General features: G+C 42.5%; 1 protein-coding gene across 3 annotated transcripts in view; it reads right to left on the reverse strand.

Moving 5' to 3' along the window:
* The window catches only part of JAK2 (Janus kinase 2), a 137336-nt gene that overhangs the window by 63941 nt on the left and 49299 nt on the right, over window positions 1-24096 (reverse strand). For all 3 annotated transcript variants that reach the window (XM_006115137.4, XM_075931627.2, XM_006115140.5), the window contains one exon: window positions 14781-15031. In XM_006115137.4, the coding sequence (XP_006115199.3) occupies window positions 14781-15000 (220 nt within the window). In that variant the 5' untranslated portion in view covers window positions 15001-15031. The remainder of the gene's footprint in view (window positions 1-14780; window positions 15032-24096) is intronic.

Below are 24096 nucleotides of genomic sequence, written 5' to 3' on the forward strand. Positions count from 1 at the left end.
GACTCAGTAGCCACGGCCCTGGGGGCAGGATAGCAAACGACAAGCAGTGATAGGGTTCAGTAGCCACGGCCCTGGTCATCTGAGCCTATCCTCGGAGCCTGGCAGTGGTCGGGGTGGCCTTGGCCTGTGTCCGGGGTTGGGCAGCAGTCCCAGAGGCCCAATCCAGTCATCCCTCATATGGCAGGGCAGCCATGCCTCCTTCCTGGGGAGGCCAGGGAGAGAGTCTGGCCTGCTTAGCTGCTGAGCTCTAACTGAGCTCTCCGCTCCTGTTCTTATCATCCCAGCATCGCCTTTCCACTTCCTGGGGGTTGAGCTGGGCAGCTTTGGCCTCTCCCAAGAAGGGGTCTTATGGACTGCTTCCCCTTCCGGGTCACAGGGAGGCCACGCTGATTCACTATAGCAGGTCATGCATTGTCTACAATGCATAAATTAAGTGTGTTAGAAAATGTGATAACTCCCATTTTAATTAACATGTTATTAAACGGCACTGGGCATGTAGTGCATACTAAGATGGTCACATTTTAAAAATGTGTTAGCTGGTTGTGGTTAACTAACAACAAGAACTGTATTTTATGTTTTCAAAGCTCTGCATAAACGTTAATCCATCACCACAGCAAATCTGTCAGGTAAATTATCTTCATCATGGCAGACCTTTCACCCACTGGATGGAATACTGCCCTGTTTGCTTTCCTGAATAAACTCTCTTTCAATCTAATCTTCCAGCCATTACATTCATTTATCTGTAAGGCTAACTTCCTGCAACGTGTTCAGTGTTTCTTTTTCTGAAAGTTTTGGTGGTTGGGTTTTTTTGTTTGTTTGTTTTTTTGGTGCAGGGGAGGAGGGCTGGTTTGTTTTTGTTTCACCTTCCCTGAGTGTCTAATCACAGGGTGCCCAACTTGTCAGAAGTAAAGAATTGTCAAGGTAGTATTCAACTGACTGTAGACTAATCCACTCCCTGTCTGTTTCAAATGCAGCAGGGATCAGGAAAGCTCTCACTCCACAAACACTGATTGGCAGATAGTCTGGCTAATACCATTCCTGAGCTATATCACGGGTAACACACCTGCCTAACTTTCCTGGTTCTCATCTATAGTAATATGAATCCAGGCTTCTTACTACTATATGAATTGATTTGATCAGAATTCTCAAATTGTGAGTCAGAACCCCAGGAGCGGTCTGAGGCCGGATGCGGTATGTGGCGCCCCCGCCTGCAGGGCCGTCAATGGACTGATGTCATCATGGGGCGCCCCATAATGTCATCATCAGGCGCCCCAGGCGGCGGCGCCCTAGGCAGCGGCTGAGTCCGCTTATAGTCACAGGCCACCCCTGCAAAACCCCCATTTTAATGGGGTCAGCAGAGCTAGTGGCAGACTTGCTGAAACCCAGGAGGCCAAGCCCAACCGCTCGGGGCTAAAGCCAAAGCCTGAGGGCTTGAGCAGTGGGTTGTGGGGCTCAGGCTTCGGTTTCAGCACGGGGCAGTGGGCCTCAAATTACAGGCCCCCTGCCTGAAGTTGAAGCCCTTGGGCTTTGCCTCCCTGCTCCACGCACACAGTGGGGTGGGGCTCACGTGGTCTCAAGCTTTCTCCTCCCCTGGGTCGTGTAGTAATTTTTGTTATCAGAAGGGGGTTGTGGTGCAAAGAAGTTCAAGAATCTGTCCTCGCCTCGCAAGATGAGGTAAAAAAAAAAATAACACAGTCAACACAGCAGGGCTAAAGTCAAATTAAGCTATGCAACTTGAGCTACATCAACTGCGTAACTGAAGTCAAAATCGCTTAATTCGGCTTTTAGCACTGTCTACACTGCAGGAAGTAGAAGGAAGAACACTCTTCCTTCGACTTCCCTTACTCCTTGAGAAATGAGGGCTACAGAAGTTGGAGTAAGAAGTCCTCCAGCTTGACATTATTTTGAAATAATGGCTTGCAGTGCAGACGTGCACTTTGTTATTTCAGAATAACATCAGTTATTCCAAAATAACGCTGCTGTGTAGTCAGACCCTCAGGGTGGTTAAGCACCGGAATATATTGCCTACGGAGGTTATGGAATCTACATAATTGAAAATTTTTAAAAACAGGTAACACAAACACCTCTCATGGAAGGTCTAGATAAAACACGGTCCTGCCATGAGCACAAGTGACTAGACTAGATGACCTCTTAAGGTCTCTTCCAGGTGTATGATTCTATGGCAACCTAATTATCTGTTATCTTTTTACTTAACCAAGTAAAATTAGAACAGCCATTTTACCAGAAGAAAATCTCTTTAAAATGGAACTTTCAGCTCATTAGCAAGTCTGTTGGGGAAAATTCAAATTCCACCCAGAAGCCTTACAAGATGAGGTCAAAAAATAGCACAGTCAACAAATTCAGAAAGTCTCCTTGCTCAAAATAGAGAGGGACAATTAGCAACTTTGGTAACAAGTAACTGGGTCCACCTGAAAAATTTTCTTGTGAGCATTCAATCTTCATTTCCAGTTAAAACAATTAAATCCTGAAATCTTGACTGAAGGGAAGGACTACTCTGAAAAAAGCCCCTGCCAGTTAAAAGAATGCACACGGTGGCCTATCAGAAATGACACATGCAAGTGATGCCACATTTGTTCTATACACAAATAGAGGGCAAAACAGAGTGTACATCTACAGCAGGAAAAATATAAGAGACTTCGCCTTGCAGCTGCCTAATCTTTTTGCTGCTGTAGTTAAGATTTCTAAGCACATAAAGGTATTTCTAAGCACATAAAGGTAGTTTCCACAACCTGGCCCATCAGCACTACCAGTTCTGTATCTTTTGTTGTTAATTTCTTATTAGGTTCTGCGAAAACATGGAAAAAAACAAATCTCTTGAGGTAAAAACATAAGCAGTTTGTTATCTGGCTTAATTTTTTAAACTAAGTATTAAAATATTATTTAAAGATTACAAATACTCATTTAACTAGTACAATGCAAAAACCACCTCACTTTCCATTATCTACGTGGTAAAGACTATTTACATAGTCTTCTAGGCAATACTTTGTATTAACAATGACCAATTATATTAACTATGCCTAGCTGGGTAATTGTTCTATAAAAGGGACAAATATTCATCACAAAATAAACAGCTTAGAACATTTATTTCATTTGGGATTTAAGAGAACTGTATTTTGGCAACCAGAGGAAAAAACTCTCAGATGCGAAGGTTATAGGTTTGACATTAAAAAAAAAAAAAGATTAGATAAGGAATTTAGAAGTCTACCCAATGTAAAACTAGTATACTTCCCCATTTGCCAACTTTTTCATTGTCAGTTCTACTTACAGTAAGTATAGTCTTTCTTTTCCAAAGTAAATTGGGATCTAAGATTTACTCTTCTACTCCTGTCTTTATAATCTGTTCAATCACAGTTTACATATTGGTAAAATATAACTAATCCCTGGCATAATTATCCATTTATTTCCTGATTTTCTAGAGATAGTTGCATATGTATAATCCATTCAGAAGACATTACTAGAACACAGTCTGAATATGTAGTAAACATATTGGTATGATATGGGACATATACATATTTGTCATTTATCAAAGTTGCATAAAATCTGTCTCTTCAGACTGAAAAATCTTAAATAGATGCAATCTCAGCAATGATAATCTTTTCCAGAATGGTGAGCCCACGTCTTTATATCACTTTACCATAGATAAAATAAGGATACAACTAAGACAACAGGTGCCATGGATCTATTTCTAAGTGCAGAATTTTACTCTTCCATTGAGGAATAAATAGTTTCCTATAAAATGAATTTGAATAATATCTTCACTGGCATACAAAACAGAAAATGAACAACATGCTGAAAAAATTATTCAATTTCAGTATAAAAAACAACAACCCAGGGGAACGTTTTGAATGAATAGTAACAGAGCAGGGAGGTTGGGAAGAATTGAATTTTGTGTCGTTCTTTTAAATAACTTTATACATACGCATCAGAAAATAGATCATGCTATTGGTCTAATGTTCTTTTTATATAAATTTAAACAGTTCCTCGGTTAGCTGAAAAAGAAAACATTAGATCATCCCTCTTTGAGATTAACCAATTTAAAATACTAACAGGAAATTATACTTTCATGTTTCCTGTAAAATGACATCATAAAACTGCAGAATCACTGGAATAGTTTACAATTAAAATGTCTGGAAATATTTGTTTCAGATACAGTGGTGTTTCCCTCCCCCCCCCCGCTTTCATATGTGACAGCAACTAATAATTACTAAACACAAACATGAATGCTCAATGCAATACTTCAACTGCTAATACTGAAAGCACTATAGCTATATTGTTTCATTCAGGATAAAAAGTTGTATTTCCAAAGGTGTTGAGATTGAAAAGGGCTGCATTTGCTGTACCTTACCAGAAAAAAAATAACTACAGGATACTAAGTTTCTGTTTTAAATATGGTGAATTTGTTTTTCATAGCTATTCTGGCATTCAGCTTTAACCAATATTTACAGCAAATACATGGTATCTACAATAGACTTCAAGCCAAGTCAATGCAGACTAGAAAAGCCTTCAATTGTTTGAGCTGTGTAAAAGGTAAAAGACAAGATTGTCTCTTTGCATATTGATCGTTGTCTGGATGTCAAAACCACTTGGCATAAATAATAAGTATTCACCTCTACTTTGATTTATCTGGAATCTCTATCAAAATAGTTCTTTCAGTTATGCAAACCACAGGTAATTTTTAAATATTTACTGGGTGCAATGTATTTCAGCCTATTTTGCTACTCTACCCAATGTATATTGGTGTCTTTCGTAGCTCAGACTAACTATACTTCTGTCCCCTTTCTTGTCTGTGAGTACACCCCCTCAGTTGTAAGGCAGTGTGCCTTCATTTCTGCTTTGAAATAATTCTCCCCACTCTTTGACTGGACGTTGGGCTATATTAAGCTGTATATCAACCAGTCTTACCCAACAGGTCTGATTTCAGACACATGTGGTCTTTGCCTTCAGAAAACTGTTACCAGTGGTTGAAGTGGCAGCAAAGTCTTCTTAAAACAAGGATATTCTTCATTTTTCAGTAGAAACAGCAGAAAAGAATTTTTAAAACAAACTACTGTACACATTTGTCCATTTTACCAAAGGGCTTACAATCGCCTGATGGTAATCCATGCAGGCCTCAATTTCTCCAGACACCCTAGTACAGTGGTCCCCAACCATTTGAGGTTGCTGGGCGCCAGGGGGTGTGGCCATTTGCCCACCGGGCGCTAGGGGGAGGGGACACTTGTGCGCCCGGGGCCAGCGCGCCTCCCCCCCCCCCTGCAAGCGCCGCACGCCCAGGGCTGGCGCTCTCCCCCCCTAAGTGCTGCGCGCCCAGGGCCGGCACTCTCCCCCCCCCCAGCGCCGCGCACCCGGGGCCAGTGCCCCCTGCAAGCGCCACGCGCCCAGAGCGTGGGCGGCCAATCCGTGATGCTCCCGGGGCCGGCGCTCACCGTGTGCCATGTGCCCGGAGCCGGCTCCGGCACCATGCATGCGCCACGTGCCCGGGGCCAGGCCAGCCCCGAGCACTTGCTGGGCGCACACAAATGCCTAGTAGATGCCTGGTCCATAGTCTAGCTTCTCTCCAATCTCTTGAAAGAGTGATCCTTTTCAAACTCTTACAGTCCTTTTGATCTTTTGGGTTTCCAGGCTTTGGCTGGAGTCAGGAGATATTAGGGATGTTAGATAGAAATTAATTGAATAGTCATGTAACCGCACAAAAAATTATTGGTTACACAACTTTTTGATCGTCCCCAGGGGCGGGGCTGGCAGCCAGTGTGCTCCCAGCCCCACTTCCAGGAACTGGGAGCCTCCTGCCATCCTGCGCTGCTGTCTCTGTATCAAGTGGCTCTGTGGTAGCAGCCCCTGTCCATGGAGGGTGGGGGGGTGTCCAACCTCCCTCTAGACCAGGCATGTCCAAAGTCCGGCCCACGGGCCAAATGCGGCCCGCGGTCGGATTTAATACGGCCCCCCGCTTCTCCCGGCTCCCCGGTGTTTTTTTTAACTGGCGCGCTCAGCGCGCCGCTTCGGGCCGCCGCTGCCACGGTCCCAAACCCTGCCCCTGCACTCCGCTTTGGGGCTGAGAGTGCAGGGACAGCCCCCGCTTCCTCCCCCTCTCCTGGCTCCCCGGCACTCCTCTGACTGACGCCGTTTCCGGCCGCTCTGCCGCCGTCCATGGCGGCCGCTGCGGTCCTAAAGTCCACCATGTAGGGCACGTCCACAGCCCTGCTCCCCCGCTTGGCTACGGGTTCGCCCTGCCCCCGGGCCGCCGTGAGGCCAGCGTGCCCTGCGCTCTCCACCCGCCTCTGACCCTACAAGCCCTCTACCTTGGGGCTGAGAGTGCAGGGACGGACTCCGCAGCTGCTGAGATCAGGGACGGACTCCGCAGCTGCTCAAGCTCAGTATCTGCGATTGGCCCTGCGCACTGTCAGCTTCCTGGCGGGCTCAGGCACGTGGAGCTCATCATTAGAGACTTCGCCACAAACAGCCACAAAGGCAAGAGAATTCTTGTTGGGCAGTATATTAGTGCAGTGTATTACTTGGGCAGTGTATTAAACCTCTGGCACTGCGCTCACATGATCCCTTCCCCTTCTGGTCAATTTTAAAAAATGGCGACTGTAAATAAGAGAAGGAAAGTTGACAGTGAGGGCCGCCGCTTCCAGGACAGGTGGAAAGTGGAATATTTCTTCACTGAAATAGAGAATCACTGTGTTTGTCTGATATGCCAAGAGACTGTGGCTGTTTATAAGGAATTTAATGTCAAGAGACACTACCAGTCGAGACATAGCACATACGATAAGCTTACAGGGCACGACCGCAGTGAAAAGTTGAAGCAACTTGAAGCTGTTTAACAGAAATTTTTCATAAGAGCCCGTGAGTCAAATGAAAATGCCACAAGGGCGAGCTATGAGGTGGCAACGTTAATTGCTAAAAATTGCAAATCTTTTGCTGAGGGTGACTTTATCAAAGAATGCGTTATGAAAATGGTTGAGAATATCTGTCCCGAGAAGAAGCAAGAGTTTGCCAACATTTGCCTGGCTCGTAACACTGTAGCACGGAGAATTGAGGAGATTTCATCAGATATTAAGAGACAGTTGACATCCAAAGGAGTGGATTTTGACTTCTTTTCAATAACCTGTGATGAAAGCACAGACCTATCTGACACAGCTCAGTTGCTGATTTTTATGAGAGGGGTGGACGATGAAATGAATGTGACTGAAGAGCTACTTGACCTCCAGAGCCTTACGGACCAAACAAGAGGAAAAGATTTATTTGTTTCTGTTAGTTCCGCCATAGATGACATCAAACTGCCTTGGAACAAAGTTACTGGGATTATTACTGATGGGGCACCTGCCATGGTTGGTGAACGAAGTGGATTATCAACCCTAATCTGTAACAAGGTGATCGAAGAAGGAGGCAAAGCTATTAAACTCCATTGTATCATTCATCAGCAAGTTCTCTGTGCTAAACATCTCAAATATGATCATGTTATGAAACCGGTGCTAAAGACTATTAATTTTATTCGCTCTAAAGCCCTGTGCCACCGCCAGTTTAAACAGTTTCTACTGGACATCCAGGCTGAATACGAAGATGTTTTATATCACAACGATGTAAGATGGCTCAGTCGGGGGTCTGCACTGCAGCGTTTCTACTCTCTCAGAAAGGAAATCGGAGAATTCTTGGAAACAAAGGGACAACCAATGCGAGAACTATCTGATCCTATTTGGCTGGCTGATTTGGGGTTTCTAGTTGACATAACAAAGCATCTGAATGTACTGAACACGAGTCTTCAGGGGAAAGATGCAGCGGTGAACCAGCTTTATTCACACCTCAAAGCCTTTGGGACAAAGCTGCAACTTTTCATAAGGCAGTTGTCACAAACACAGCCCAATACCATACATTTTTCAGCGTTGCAGGAAATAATGAACAGTTTTCCACAGGACAATATCAGTGCGCAAACGAGCAGGTATGCAGCAGACATTGCATCTCTGGCTGGGGAGTTTAAACGGCGCTTTCAGGACTTTGCAGCTATTGAAAAGGAGATCAGCCTTTTCTCCTCTCCATTCTCTGTTGACCCCGATGATGCTCCAGATCAGCTGCAGCTCGAGCTCATTGAGCTGCATTGTGACAGCGAGTTACGCAGTCGTCACCAACAGCTCTCTCTTGTGAACTTTTACCGCCAACTGGATAAGAGCCGGTTTCAAGAGATTCGAACATTGGCTAAGAAAATGCTGAGCTTGTTTGGCTCAACATATATGTGTGAGAAGACATTCTCTGCTATGAACTGTAACAAGAACCGCGTGAGGACAAGACTAAGTGACTCTCACCTGCGTGACATTTTGCGCATCAAAACCACTGCCTTTGAACCAGACCTAGCCTATGTACTGCAGTCCAGATCTCAGTTTCACCCTTCACATTAGTGTAGGCAAGTTTTTTTTTTTTTCAATTGAGATGAATACATTGTAAAATCTCAGTTAATGTCAGTTGGTCTAAATCAGTTATAAATATATTTGGACACAACATGTATAGTTGGTGTTATGTCGTTTGCCGTTTGCAATAAACTTTGCATAAAATAGTTAATTTGCATTTAATTTTAATGGTTCAAAGAATGTCAGGCAAAATGGTCGGCCCTCACGCATGTTTACTTCATCAAATCTGGCCCTCTTTGAAAAAAGTTTGGACACCCCTGCTCTAGACCGAGGATGCGCTGGCATCCATGGAGCAGCTGCTCTCCATGGTGAGCCCAGACTCACTACCAAAAGAGGCTGCTCTGTACCCTAAGCAATTTCCACACCCTAAGCAATGTGCTTATACTGACATAAATTGGTTGTGTAGCACTAGCTTTAGTCTGAGGCACTGTTTTCTATTCTGCTTGCTTTCCTTGACAGCTCTCTATTTTGCCAAGCTAACAGACTCTTCTAATAGTATTCCAATAACCATGTTAACATAAAGACGTCATAAATTACTGCAGGGCAACTAGAACAGGGCAATCTAATATTAAGCAATATTAACGTAAGAACATACATCATGAAACGAGAGCTACTATTAGAAAATATTTAATATTTCATTGTCCAACTATAATCAGAAAGATTCCTCTTTAGCCTTTGAATGGAAATCTCAAAGTTTAGACTTAACATTCCAACAAATATTCTTCAGCTGTACTAATTTCCCTATCTTCCTTCAATGAAAATAAAGCTGGCCACAGTGGAGTGACAGAACAGCCCGAAGAGCTTGAAGGAACAATAAAAAAAAAATACTGTAGTTATTCACTGTATGCACTGTACTTTCAATTTGTGTTTCTGCCAGCAAACTTCTCATTGCAGATATAAAGGTATTCCCGTTTGGAATGGCAATGAAAAAAGCTGACGTATTCACAGCAACCATCTAGATGAGAAAAGTTCATCACTGTAAATGTTATGCAACCGTTCTGCCTTTGCAGAGGCACACTTATGTGAAGTGCACATTCTCAACACAGCAAGCTACCCAGTAAAGCAGCACTCCAGACTGAGTACCCCCTTGCGTATCCAAACATTCACAACAATGTTACCAAAAGGGACCAAGCCCCAAACACCTCAGTTTTTATCACAGAAAGCTATCAATTACACATTTCTGTGAGGAATGCATTGCGTCAGCATGTCATGAAAGCTGCTTTAGATCTAGTGGAGTGAACTCTTATTTCCTCATACTTATGGGGCTAACAGCTAAGTTGCAACAATTTAGTACAAAGACTTACCCATTTTGAAAGTCTGTACAGAAAGTCACTGATACCCGTAGCCTTATCACCAAGAGTTAGGACAAAAAATATTTAAGTTATTCTGAATGATTCAAAACCCCCTTAAATCTCCAGTTCATGCAATCTAGTTTCCTCAGGTAACACATGCAGCTTTGGGGAAAGATGGTATTTTTTACAGTCTGCTATAAAAAAAAGTTGGTAAAAATTAGGGTAAGGATATAAGATCCCTTATCCTTGTGGAACACTGTAAAATGAAGGTTCAATCACCAAAACATGGGTTTTATGGGAAACAAATCTGGTCAATCAACCCCAATTTTATTTTAATGAGATAATATGGTAAGTTGATAAAGGCAACTACAGAAGTTGTAATAGCCTTCTGTACAGTATTTGACTCAGTGCCACACTACTTTCTTATTAAAACTGGCACTATGCAATATTAATAAAACACATTATATAGATTAGAACTGGCTGCCAGATGTCAGAAAGTAGCTGTCAATGGGAAATCATCATTTAACAGAAGTGTTTACAGTGGGGTTCTGCAGGGATCAGTTCTAGGCCTAATACTATTCAAAATCTTCATCAATTATCTGGAAGTAAATATAAGATCAGTGCTGAGATAATTTGCAGTTGACACAAAGATTAGTGGAGTAATAAACAATGATCAGCGCAGGACAGTCACAGAGAGTGATCTGGATCATTAGGTAAACTGGACTCATTCAACCAAAATGTGTTTTAATACATCCAAAAGATAGATCATATGTCTAAAAACAAAGATTGCTGTCACACCAACAGAATGTGACACTATGTAACAGAAAGCAGTGACTCTGAAAAGGATTGAGGGGTCATAGTTGACAAGCAACTGAACACAAGCACCCAGTATGAGGTCTTGGCAAAAAGTACAAATGAAATCCTTGGATGTATAAACTGGGAAGTGATGTAGTATATACAGCATTTGTAAGAATCTCAGAAAAATACCAACTGCACTTCTGATCTCATAGAATCATAGAATATTAGGACTGGAAGGGACCTCGAGAGATCATTGAGTCCAGTCCCCTGCCCTCATGGCAGGACCAAATACTGTCTATCAGGGATGGTCTAGACATTTATCTAACCTACTCTTAAATATCTCCAGAGATGGAGATTCCACAACCTCCCTGGGCAATTTATTCCAGTGTTTGACTACCCTGACAGTTAGGAACTTTTTCCTAATGTCCAACCTAAACCTCCCTTGCTGCAGTTTAAGCCCATTGCTTCTTGTTCTATCTCCAGAGGCCAAGATGAACAAGTTTTCTCCCTCCTCCTTATGACACCCTTTTAGATACCTGAAAACTGTTTTCATGTCTCCCCTCAATCTTCTCTTTTCTTAACTAAACAAACCCAATTCCTTCAGTCTTCCCTCATAGGTCATGTTCTCTAGACCTTTAATCATTCTCATTTCTCTTCTTTGGACCCTCTCCAATTTCTCCACATCTTTCTTGAAATGCAGTGCCCAGAACTGAACATAATACTCCAGTTGAGGCCTAACCAGCGCAGAGTAGAGTAGAAGAATGACTTCTCGTGTCTTGTTCACAACACACCTGTTAATGCATCCCAGAATCATGTTTGCTTTCTTTGCAACGGCATCACACTGCTGACTCATATTCAACTTGTGGTCCACTATAACCCCTAGATCCCTTTCTGCCATACTCCTTCCCAGACAGTCGCTTCCCATTCTATATGCATGAAACTGATTGTTCCTTCCTAAGTGGAGCACTTTGCATTTATCTTATTAAACTTCATCCTATTTACCTCAGACCATTTCTCCAATTTGTCCAGGTCATTTTGAATTATGACCCTATCCTCCAGATTAGTAGAAACCCCTCCCAGCTTGGTATCATCTGCAAACTTAATAAGCGTACTTTCTATACCAATATCTAAATCGTTGATGAAGATGTTGAACAGAGCCGGTCCCAAAACAGACCCCTGCAGAACCCCACTTGTTATGCCTTTCCAGCAGGACTGTGAACCATTAATAACTACTCTCTGAGTACGGTTATCCAGCCAGTTATTCACCCACCTTATAGTAGCCCCATCTAAATTGTATTTCCCTACTTTATTGATAAGAATATCATGCAAGACCATATCAAACGCCTTACTAAAGTCTAGGTATACCACATCCATCGCTTCTCCCTTATCCACAAGACTTGTTATCCTATCAAAGAAAGCTATCAGATTGGTTTGACATGATTTGTTCTTTACAAATCCATGCTGGCTGTTCCCTATCACCTTGCCACTTTCCAAGTGTTTACAGATGATTTCTTTAATTACTTGCTCCATTATCTTCCCTGGCACAGAAGTTAAACTAACTGGTCTGTAGTTTCCTGGGTTGTTCTTGTTTCCCTTTTTATAGGTGAGCACTATATTTGCCCTTTTCCAGTCCTTTGTTTTTCCGAAGATGATAGCTAGAGGCTCAGATACCTCCTCTATCAGCTCCTTGAGTATTCTAGGATGCATTTCATCAGGCCCTGATGACTTGCAGGCATCTAACTTTTCTAGGTGATTTTTGACTTGTTCTTTTTTTATTTTACCTTCTAAAATTACCCCCTTCCCACTAGCATTCACTATGTTAGGCATTCCTACAGACTTCTCGGTGAAGACCGAAACAAAGAATTCATTAAGCATCTCTGCCATTTCCAAGTATCCTGTTACTGTTTCTCCCTCCTCACTGACCAAAAAAAAAAAAAAAAAGATACTGAAAAAAACAGCATTCAAAAGACATTTTGGAAAAAGATACTGAAAAAACAGCATACAAAAAACAGCCACAAAATGATTCAAAGACTGAAGAAAATGCGTTCGAGTGAGAAACTTATCAAGCTAAAGAGATCAATTCACCTAGGTGAATTGATTACAGTGTTCATCTACAAGGGTAAGATACTGTGTACTAAAGGGCTCTTTAATCTTTAACAAACAAACAAACAAACAAACAAACAAAACCCCACAAAAACATGACAAGAACCATTGCCTGGAATCTGAATTTAACCACTAGGACAAATTACCAAGAAATATGGTGAATTCTCAACCTCCTGATGTCTTCAAATCAAGACTAAATGCCTTATTGGAAGATATGCTTTAGTCAAACACCAGTTAATGGGCTCAATACAAGGGTAAATGGATGAAACCGAATGGTCTTTGATATACTGGAGGTGTGATCTGTTGATCTAATGGTCAGTCTCTACTGGACTTAGAATCGACAAAAATTTCAAACTTACTTCTCTTCTTGCTGATGCCTTAATAACCAAGATAGTAATCCTTAGAGACAAGTGATAAATAGTGCATGCCCCCAAAGGTCCCATCATTCTGGTTTCTACTATATGAACTCAGATGGTACAAACCTGGTTTATCTGATTAAAGCAAACTGATCAAAATATTGGGAATACTAGTAAACAAAAAGAACAATTGGGCACACAAGACTCTCAGAAAAAATATTTTCAATTTCAGCTAACAACACGTCGTCATCAATACTCTCTAAGGGCATGTCTACTACAAAATTAGGTCAATTTTATTTAATTTGACTTTGAGCATCTGATTCAATAACTATAATTGTACATGTCTCCACTCGGTGGCTGTGGTTGATGGAGCACATCCTCACAGCCAGAGATTTCATCAACTAAAGGAGTGATGAGACTATCCCACAGTCTCTTGCAGCAGATTGGAATTCTGGGTAGAGGCCTCAATGGGATGATAACATTGCTGTGGATGGTTATGGATGCATGTCATCAGTCTCCCATGTCAGTGGCTCAGAACCAGCCCTATCCCATGATATACTTGTCTACACGCCTTTATTTTCACGTGGCATTACTGTATCCCTGGTATAGCACTTAGGTGCCCTATGTGATTCTGGCATAGATACCAACAATTCTTTTGCTGAGTCAGAGCTCTGGCTGCACAGACTCTTCCTCCCCCACAACAATCAAATCTGCTGTCTCCTGAACACTCGATGCTGGACACATTTGTGCTCAGCTGTGCTGGTGCATTTTTCACGCTGCACATTAAATGACCATTAAAAAGTTCCCAGAGCTTTTTCCTGCTCACTTGGCTGAAGAGCATTGGAGTTCAAAGTGCTTGCCAGAGCATTCACAACGGAGCACTCCAGATTATCCCCTGGAGGCCAGTAACTCTGAATTACAATACACAATGTTTACAGTGCCCCTAATTCGAGGTGGGAATGTTGTCTCCACTCATTCAGGTGGAGTATAGGGGTTGATTTTAAATGTCCTTCAGGTCAATGGAAAGGACTGGGCAATGCAGACACATTCATCACAAATTTGACTTAATGCTGAATAAATGCTCATACTGTAGACCAGCCCTGCGACTCCAAAAACAGATCCTTGAATCACATGTAGGTAACACAGAAATTATGGAGACACTCTACCACTATCTCCATTAAGCATCTGCAGATGCTGGATCCAATAGCACTAACTGGGCAGCAGGACCTATAGAGGTACCAATGATAACAGTGCAGAATCCCTTGATCTGTAAATATTGAAAACGATACGCTGGTGTATTCTTAGAATCATCGTATTTCTTACACATTCTGGAAGGCCATGCTTCCTCACAGGTCTAAGGGGAATCCCCAGCCTTGTTTCCTATTTTTCTTCTGTGTAAGAGAAAGACAATAACTTGTTTATTCCCGTGACAATGCCAATGGGTACTCAGGACAAGGGCTACAGCCATAAGGCTTTGATTAGGATTATTAAATAATGTGAATTCTGTTAACATGTAACCGCTGAAAATGGAGCTACCTGCCTCTCATCCTCATCCCATGGAGCTACCTGCCTCTCATCCTCTCCCCCGCGCTGCTGCCTGTGTATCAGGGAGGTATTTCTATTAACCAGAAAATAATGGTCTCTCACAGAAGAAAAGGGTCAGAAATAAACAAAAACCCTGGTCTATGTATGCATGAATACAGCATAATATAGTTTAGTCAGGGCCTATGCACACTATATTATAAACTAATGTTGCGGTATGTTAAAACATATCACTCTGTCCCTAGAAAAAACATCATGTAAATACTTACCACAAGCCTTACAAGCTATAGCACAAATCTCTTCTGCAATATATTCGCCAGCTGGAAACTGAAGATAATGTCCCTCGGTCTTCTCTGGGGAATGATAAAGGTAAACCTGAAGCACTGTCTCCGTCTGCTTGGGAGCATTTGTATTCCCAAGGATGTCACCATTCTGATGGAGGGTAGAAGTTGCAGTTCCTTCCATCTCTGTCATTGTAAGGCAGGCCATCTTTTCATTGTGTTCTTCTCAGAGTGGTTGTCTAAAAAACAAAAAGATTATGCACTGACTTTAAAAAGCAAGGGAAACTGAAAGAGCTACACAAGATCTGTTATCTCTGATATTTACATGGTTATAGTTTGTAAACTTGTTAACATTTCCTACTTGAATGAATAAATCTCCCTCTCCCTCTCCACACACACACTGTATAAAAACTTTTCCTGCAGGATGACAGAGTGACATCATCTGATGTCCTGCCTACCTCCTTCCTCCCTCCTTCCCCTATCCTCTCTCCTCAGCCGCTGGGAGGGGAGAGCTGGGCCCTCCACAGCCAAGAGGGGGACCTAGCCAGCAGGGGGCACAGCCTCCTAATAGATTTTTAAAAGACCTGGGATGCTTTTCAATGGTAATGTGGACATTTTGAAGCATAGAAACTGTGAGTTAAAGTACTGGGTTAGGACTGCATAATTTCTCAAAAAAATTAGCAACAGGTGAGTTTCTTTACAGTTTACAATAGTTCTACTCTGTAAAGTGACTGTGCATAGGAAAAACAAAAAGCCTTCATGATTTTTGCCGCTCAATGATTCCAAAGCCAACACTGTATGTTCATTTTACAAATAAAATCAGGATTTTTAATTGTAAGCCCTACAAACCCAGAGCATCTGCATGCCAAATGAGTTCCTCAGTTACACCTCTGCAACCCTATTGTCCCCTAAGCGACAGGTCAGAGGTTGAGCTGATGATGTATAAGAAAAGATATCAACTGAGTCACACTATAGCTAATTCAGAAAAGAATCCCTTTTCAGTTGTGCTTCAGTCCAGCCTAGCATAGTTAAATTACTTCTGCAAGTAAAAACTCAGAATACAATTATCATTAGAAAGACTTCGGTCTTCACAATGTATGTATCCTCCTAGCATTTCTTGAAGTGGCAATTTATTCTAAAATATATGACTAAGTCTAGAAGCAACATACAAACTAGTTTCAAACATTATGCCAAATTTTAAGAAGTGACTCCATCAAAAATTAATCTCCCAAATCAATCTCATGGACCAGTGTGAACATGCTCACAGAGAAGACCAATGAAGAAACTTTTTTCCATTCAATGAAAAAATGCTCTCTCATAACCATAACTATGGAATGAGGGAAAGTGACTTGACACACAACCTAATACATTATACAAAATGCACTTCAATGCAAAAAACTGAGACTGAAAAAATGAACAATGACAGTATAAAACTGCTCAATATAATTTGAAGATGCATGGGCTGGGGTTATCGGTGAGAGAAACAAAAACATTTTGGAACTGTATACCATTTGCCACAATCTACTGCCTTCTAAAAAAAAAAAAAAAAAAAAGTCTGCTCTTCAGTAACATTTTTAATCACACTCAGGATTAAAGCAAAATGCAGGACAATGTAGCACTTTAAAGACTAACAAGATGGTTTATTAGATGATGAGCTTTCGTGGGCCAGACCCACTTCCTCAGATCAAATAGTGAAGAAACTCAGGACTAAGTTATCTCTGGCAGGAATGGTTTAGCTGGATCCAGAGGGGATGAACTCCATCAAAAATAGTGAATTCACTCAAAACCTCTCAATTTAACAATGGAATTTTTAAAACGCACTGGAGAGCACATCCCGGGCTAGGCTAAGAGTATCTTTGTTCTTGCATAAAACCATCATGAATTTTTCAGTATAATTAAAACTTATAAAAAAAAAAAAAAGAAAGACTGGAAAATCCCTCTAAAGTTCACTTATATTAAACCACTTGGTCTCTGGAGACAAGCATTAGATGAGTGTTTGTCAAACTGTGCTTTGCGGAACCCCAGGGCTCCGAGAGACATCTCCAGGGGCTTCTCGAGGTTGACAAACTGGAAACATCAACAGGTACAACACATACAATCAGTGGACCACTGGGGCTTTGCATACATTTTTATGCATGTAAAGGGCTCCGGAGCCCAAAAAGTTTGAGAACCGCTGCATTAGATAGTCACAAAGCGCAAAACATTTATTTTCTTAGACTTCATGAACTACGTTATTGTTTTATGAAAGGATATTCTGAAATGCTACTTTCTGACTGTCGTTAGAACACTATTTCTTCTATTATTTGAGATTTTTCCATATACAGTACAATCAAATTTCCATTGTTAATGTTGATTTCCACCTGATTACAATGTAATCAGATTTATATACCTACCAAAGGACTGCAAAACATATTTCTTTTTTAATGCAACAGGTTAATTAACAAGGGCAAAAGACCATTTTGATGACAAATCTGAAATACGGTCTGAAATTCCAAGAGATCAGAGATCACTTTTGTTATATTAAAATAAAACTAGCACCGGTACCGAGTCAGTGTTTCAAAGAAACTTTAGGCTGTTCCTCTAGGTGTAAGCATAATCCACTATGTGTTATACATCCTCCCTCTTTGCCTGATCAACAGAACATATGGGTCCGTTAAAGCTATGACCACAAATGCCTGGCTCCCGAGCTCAAATTGTAGATGCTTGTGCTTTTTATAACTCTGGCGTTTCCAGATTCTGTTCCTGGTGTTTCAGCCAAGATAGAGCCCGTTATACAAGCAATGGCACTACTACGTAAGTGTTCCAAGCAGAAACAGTCACATTCAATTTAGGCACACAAGAAAGCCATTTTTCCTAAAAGAAAAACTACCTGATATTTATCTACTTGTAGCATTAATATGCCAAAAGCCCTTTAAAGGCATAAGGGTTGCAGTTTGGTACAATATGTATGTCTGTCACTGCTTTCTGTGCATTGCCAGTTGCTCTGATGAAACTTTACCAATTTAGTTTTAATCACTGATGAAGTCTGGAGCCCTCTCTCTTCACTGCAGCGATCACTACTCTAAATAGCACTACTGTAGTAGAGAAACTCAGCCTGCCATCAAAAATAAACTTTTGCTTCCTCATCTCTGAGTTCTCAGGTCCTTCCATGTCAATTAATCACATTACAAGAAATAGCACAGTTTCCACTGAATCTCCTCTTTCTCTTATGCAAAAAAATGAAAACTTGGCAGCTGTAACAAAAGCAGATGAAAACAATTCCAGAGGCGTGATTGATGGGGACTCTTAAAATTATACTATTTTATAGTTTCATTTCTTTTGTTAACCTGAAATGCTTATGAAGCAACCAAGTGAAAGCAATAACTACAGTCACTATGAATTAGTTAATTCACCAGTAAGTCTGCCAAGGCCCCAATCCGGAAAACACACAAAAGCAAACAATAGCTGTCCTACTGAAAGTTAGTTGGGCTACCCTTCTACATAAAAGTGAAAGCACATGCGTAAGTGTTTAGAGGATCAGGAACTAATAGTGCCATTCACATTAATTAAATTATTTTGTCAGCAACTCATTTTAAAGCTGGATCACCAACTCTACTACCTTCATTCCTTGCCCTATTTTAAAAGTTTTTCCATGTGCCTAATCCCGAGCAAATGAGATTATTAGCCTCATACTAAATTAAAAACAGGACATGCCCAGAAATTTTTACCACTCCATTTTTTAGTTGACCAAAAGCCCAAGTTACATTTTTAGCATACCAATATTAATAGCAATTTGTGAGAGAAAATATTAGCTTTCTTATGATAGAACAGATGTGCTCTGAATACAGTCTTTAAACATATGCAAAAATACATACATTCTTTAAAAAAATTACATAGTAGGAGTTACTGCCCACATATTTAAGCGAGTGAGAAAGGAAAAGTAAATTACAGTCAGACAAAACCCTGGATTTTGATGCACTTCCAATTATATCAATTCTCATATGAACTTACTACTCCCCTACTGGCCAAGTTAAATCATGCTCTTCAACAAAAACCATTTCCATTATTTAACCTCTGAATAAAAAGTCTCAGAGGGATAGCCGTGTTAGCCTGTAACTTTCAAAATGAGTAGTCCAGCTCTAAGGTGCCACAGGCCTACAGGCAGTCCCCGGGTTACGTACAAGATAGGGACTGTAGGTTTGTTCTTAAGTTGAATCTGTATGTAAGTCGGAACTGGCATCCAGATTCAGCCGCTGCTGAAACTGATCAGTTTCAACAGCGGCTGAATCTGGACACCAGTTCCGACTTACATACAGATTCAACTTAAGAACCCCAGGCTTCCCCAATCAGCTGCTGCTGAAACTGATCAGCAGCTGATTCCAGGAAGCCCGGGGCAGAGCAACTCTGCCTCGGGCTTCCTGTAGTCAGCCGCTGGTAAGTTTCAGCAGCGGCTGACTTGGGGACGCCTGGGGCAGAGCAGCTCGGGTGCTGCTGGGTTGGTCCAGTAGCGCAGCTGCTCCTCGGCGCTACTGGACCAACCCAGCAGCACCCCAGCTGCTCTGCCCCAGGCGTCCTGATTCAGCCGCTGCTGAAACTGATCAGCAGCGGCTGAATCAGGACTCCTAGGGCAGAGCAGCTGGGGTGCTGCAGGGTTGGTCCAGTAGCGCCAAGGAGCGGTGCTGCGGGACCAACCGGCAGCGCCCCACCTGCTCTACCACAGGCCCCGGGCTTTGCTCCACGTCCCCCTGGTCTGCTGGGGGGGGGGGGGGGGGAGCACTAGCTGCGTCCCCCCCCAGCAGACCAGGGAGATGCGGAGCCAAGCGGCGGAGGACCCGGGCCGGACCGCGGCGCTTCCAGATCAGCGCCACGGTCCGGCCCGGGTCCTCCGCGGCTTTGCTCCCCGTCTCCCTGGTCTGCTGGCTCCCCCAGCAGACCAGGAAAACGGGGAGCAGCTTTTCTCGCCCCGGAAGGGGCGGGCGGTGGGACCAGGTGTCCCGCCGCTCCAGTCCTCCGGGGCGAGAAAATCCCCGTTCGTAACTGCGGATCCGACATAAGTCGGATCCGCATAACTCGGGGACTGCCTGTACTCACTGCCTCTAAATAAAGCTGCTATTTCTATTCTGAGTAATCACAACTGAAATTTCTTTCACTGTGAATTGTATATGTCTAAATGCTCTGCTCAGCTCAGACCTAAAAAACCCTTGCTAAAGTACTTGGGCTGAATCTTCAGTGCACTTCACCAGGGTAGCACAAAGAGGAAGGAAAGGAAGCTTAAACAGCCTAGCTAGGGATTCCACTTGCATGTTTCTGGGCAATAGAGTCATTACAACTGGCTCTATTTATGCCATTTTCTCCTTCCTGTCCCACCCCATGTGGTGCAACTGGAACATGCAGCACTCCAGTGAACAAGTCCTCAGGCATCTCTAATTTCTACGCTGGGCAAAACTTGCTACATATTACTCAGAGAACAGAAGGAAGAGAAAGTCATTTCTGCTCTGCTCTAATCCTGGCATGCCAAGCTCTGCCTTGGTGAACATGAAGATCTGCCCTCTTGGTTACAGACAGCACAAGTAGTTTCCTACTCTGACTTATGGTTAAAATCCGAATCGTGTCTGGTAATTAAAATGTAAAAAATCTATATCCATTTTCAAAACATACTGTATGTTCTATGGGGATTTAAGAACAAAGAATTTGTTCTAGAGATTACATGAGAAGGGAAAACAATGTGTCTTTTTCTGCTTCTTTGCAATGAATATAAGTATAAACTCTTTTTTAAATTGTGGAAATTTAGGTCTTTTCTTCCCAGTTGTACAGGAAAGTCTCCATGGACTACAGGAGATTTAGTAAGATTATATCGTCAAAAAAAGCACATACGTGCAATCTAATTAATTTAGTGGGACAGAAATGTTTAGTCTAAAGTTTAAAACGTAAGCTTTTCTGTATTTTTGTCAACAATATTCAGTTTATCTACCCAACACATAACTAAATGAAGAGATCAGTGTTCAGGATTCAGTATTGCACCATTTCAATTAAAGGTAAAGAAAACTCTCAATCCACATCACTGAGTCCCCTCCAATGGTACCTCAAACAGAAAATTGTATTCTTTGCTCTACTGCCAAAAGACTAAAACCACTGCTAAACGAACACGTAGGCAATTTATCTTTAACCCACATAAGTGAATATAGTAGTCACATGCAGTTTTCATTTGGAAAAAGCAGTATGATCTACACAGGCCCTTTGCAACCATCATAAACCTTAGTTCAAGGAAACTGTTCTGATTCAGTCCCTACCTGAACCACAGACAATGGGACCTGCATGGATGGTACCTACAAGAGGGGGCAGCACACAGAAGCCCCCTGGACGTCTCTCTTGCGAGGAGCTATAGGGACATGTTGCTGTTTCCTAGGGGCCCAGGTCGGCGATGCCCAGAACCCACACCCCAAACCCCCTCCCACAGCCTCCTCCTGCACCCACACTCCCTCCCCGAGTCCACACACTGTCCTGCATGCCAGCCCTATACCCCAGCCTTGAGCCCCCTCCTGCACTCCAAAGCCCTCATTCCTGGGCTCACCCCAGAGGCTGCACCCCCAGACAGAGCCCTTACCTCCTCCCATACGCCACCCCCCCCCGCCTCAGCTCGAAGCTCCCTCCCACATGCTGAACTCCTCAGCACCACCACCCAATCCGCAGGCCCCTCTTGTATCCCAAGCCCTCATTCCCATCCCAAAGCCTGCACCCCAGCCGGAGCCCTCACCGCCCCTCACACCCTCCCGCACCAGCCGGTAAAAGTGAGTGAATGGAGAATAGAGTGAGCAAGGGCAGGGTCTCTGGGAAGGGGCATGGCCTTAGGGCAGGTACGGAGCAGGGGTGTTCAGTTTTCTGCATTTAGAAAGTTGGCAACCATATCAGGTTCTAGGCTGATGTGTAGGTAACATGCCACACTTCTATATATTAAATCAATTCAGTAATTGTTTTCTAGCTTCCCTGGAACTGTTTTGTTTTAAATCCAGCAACTGAAAGCCATCCAAGGTGTTTTAAGGATTCTGGGTATACTGGAAACCACTGATTTATTAAGAAACAAAGTAACATTCACATTAGCTGTATCACCTGCTGCAACTCATCCACTAAGAAGGCAAATGGAAAGTGCTCTGCTAATCTGTGGATATCCGCATCCTCTGTGGCCCCGTGTAGATACACAATTTGTATCAGCATCCGCGTCTGCAAAAATGAGCCACAGATAGCTGCACCCACATCTGTGGATGCAGATATTTACTTTATATCCCATGGGTATGCATATCTGCTGCATATTTTTGCTGATGCGGAAGCAGATACAAATTGTATCTGCGCAGGGCTTTACAAATGCACAAGCAGGTAAGGTGGAGTTCTTATTACACACAAAACTTTAAATGCACCAAAGATTCTGGAAGCAATTTCACACTTCTCCGAGGGCTGCACTCTTAGGAAATACAGACATCCTATATTATAGCAGCTCAGTTTGCATAATGCATTATCTGCTCTGGTAGTGGTCTCTAGAAACACTGATAATGGAGGGTATTAGAGAGATAAATTGAGTGCTCTTTCTGATAAATCACAGAACTTTAAAAATAAAAATAAAAAATCTTCAACTTCCAAAATGGTTCAGTGCATGTTATAACAATACTTCCTGCACATAAGGAAATAAACTGGTCTGAATAATCTCAGACACTAAAAGACCTCTGAGGCAGCTCCCCCAGGGTCCCAACAGTCCACTGGCTTTGTCACTGCCTGCTGTATGGATCTGCCCCCACAGGATCTGCAGCCTGACAGCTCCAGGGCTCGGGTCACCAGCCCTCGAGGCTTCAGCCCATGGTTCAGCAGTTGCCCTTAGCTATAGCTCCTCCGTGGGCAGCAAGGGGCTAGGATTACCATCTCTCCCAGACTGCATGGACTGGACACCATTGCCATGAGCTGGTAACCTACAGAGGAGCATAAAACAGGCATCCCCATTGTAAAAATTGTTCCAGCACTATTGAGTTTAGGTGACTATTTTCCCAATGTAAAACAGTGTATTTGGTTAACCAAACTCCAAAAAAAAGTATGGCAAATTTTTAAAATTTGTTTCTCAGTAGGAAAAAACACAAATTTTTATCAAAAATGAAAATTGACACAGAAAAAAATCTTTAGTCAAAAATATTTCAACCAGCTCTTTTGGGGAGTCATTCAAATTATTATTATACTAACATGCTAAATTAAATATTCAAAATGTAAAGAAAAAGAAACACACAGAGTCAAGTACCTCAGTTATAGTTAAGGATTGTAAAGTGGATTTGTCTATTCATTCCATGCTGACCCTGCTAAGAGATGGGACCTATTAGACCCTGAGGTACTTTATTTCCCCACATAGCTTTTACACTGCTCAGAATTTTGCCTAGAAGCACTATGATATTTTAAAGACATGCATCAGTTTCACAGCTGCTGTTAAGAACCCTGCAGGCTACACAAAAGTGTTATGAATTGAGGGCATTTCACACTGCTGTGTGTGAAAGTTGCATGCTAGCATTATTCACAAGGGAATAGGGTCCAAAAATCAGAGCTTGAGGGGAAGAGTAGTGGACATTTGCCGCTGTCTCACAGCAGACTATAAGATATGGAAAAAAAGGAGAGAATATCAGAGACCCACTCTTTATTGGTCAGAAATCTATGGAGGGGTAAGAGACCTTCAGACAAGTTTCCTATCCCTTGCTACAGTGGAATGGAACAAAGCTTTGAATATGAAGGAGAAGAATGCTGGGATCTCTCTACCAGGGTATAGGCGACCCCTAACTAGTGACGTGACTGGTTCCCGGGGAAGCGTCTCATAACGTGAACCCTCATTTACAATAGGCACCGTGCACCATTGTAAATGCGGGTCAAAGACTTAAGTCAGGCATTTTCAGCCCCTTCCACAGTTACAAAAATGGTTGTAAGTGCAGGGGGTCGTAACTCAGGCGGGCGGAAGTTGGGGGGTTTCTGTTTACTTAATGGACCCTGCTTGAGGGCTTCATATTTTGTATTGCCATCTGGCTACTAGGTTTCTTTTAGAAAACCAAAGGAACTAGTTAAGAATTTGAAAGTGGAAGGCAGCTTGGGTGAAAGTGATCATGAAATGATAAGATTCATAATTCTAAGGGATGGGCAGGAGGGAGAAAAGAAAAATAAAGACAATGGATTTCAAGAAGGCAGACTTCAGCCAACTCAGGGAGTTGGTAGGTTAGATCTGATGGGAAGCAAGTCGAACAGGAAAAATAATTGAAGAGAGTTGGCATTTTTTCAGAGACACATTATTAAGGGCACAAGAGCAAACTAT

The sequence above is a fragment of the Pelodiscus sinensis genome, chromosome 6 (assembly GCF_052426305.1).
Source record: "Pelodiscus sinensis isolate ZL-2025 chromosome 6, ASM5242630v1, whole genome shotgun sequence".
NCBI lineage: Eukaryota > Metazoa > Chordata > Testudines > Trionychidae > Pelodiscus > Pelodiscus sinensis.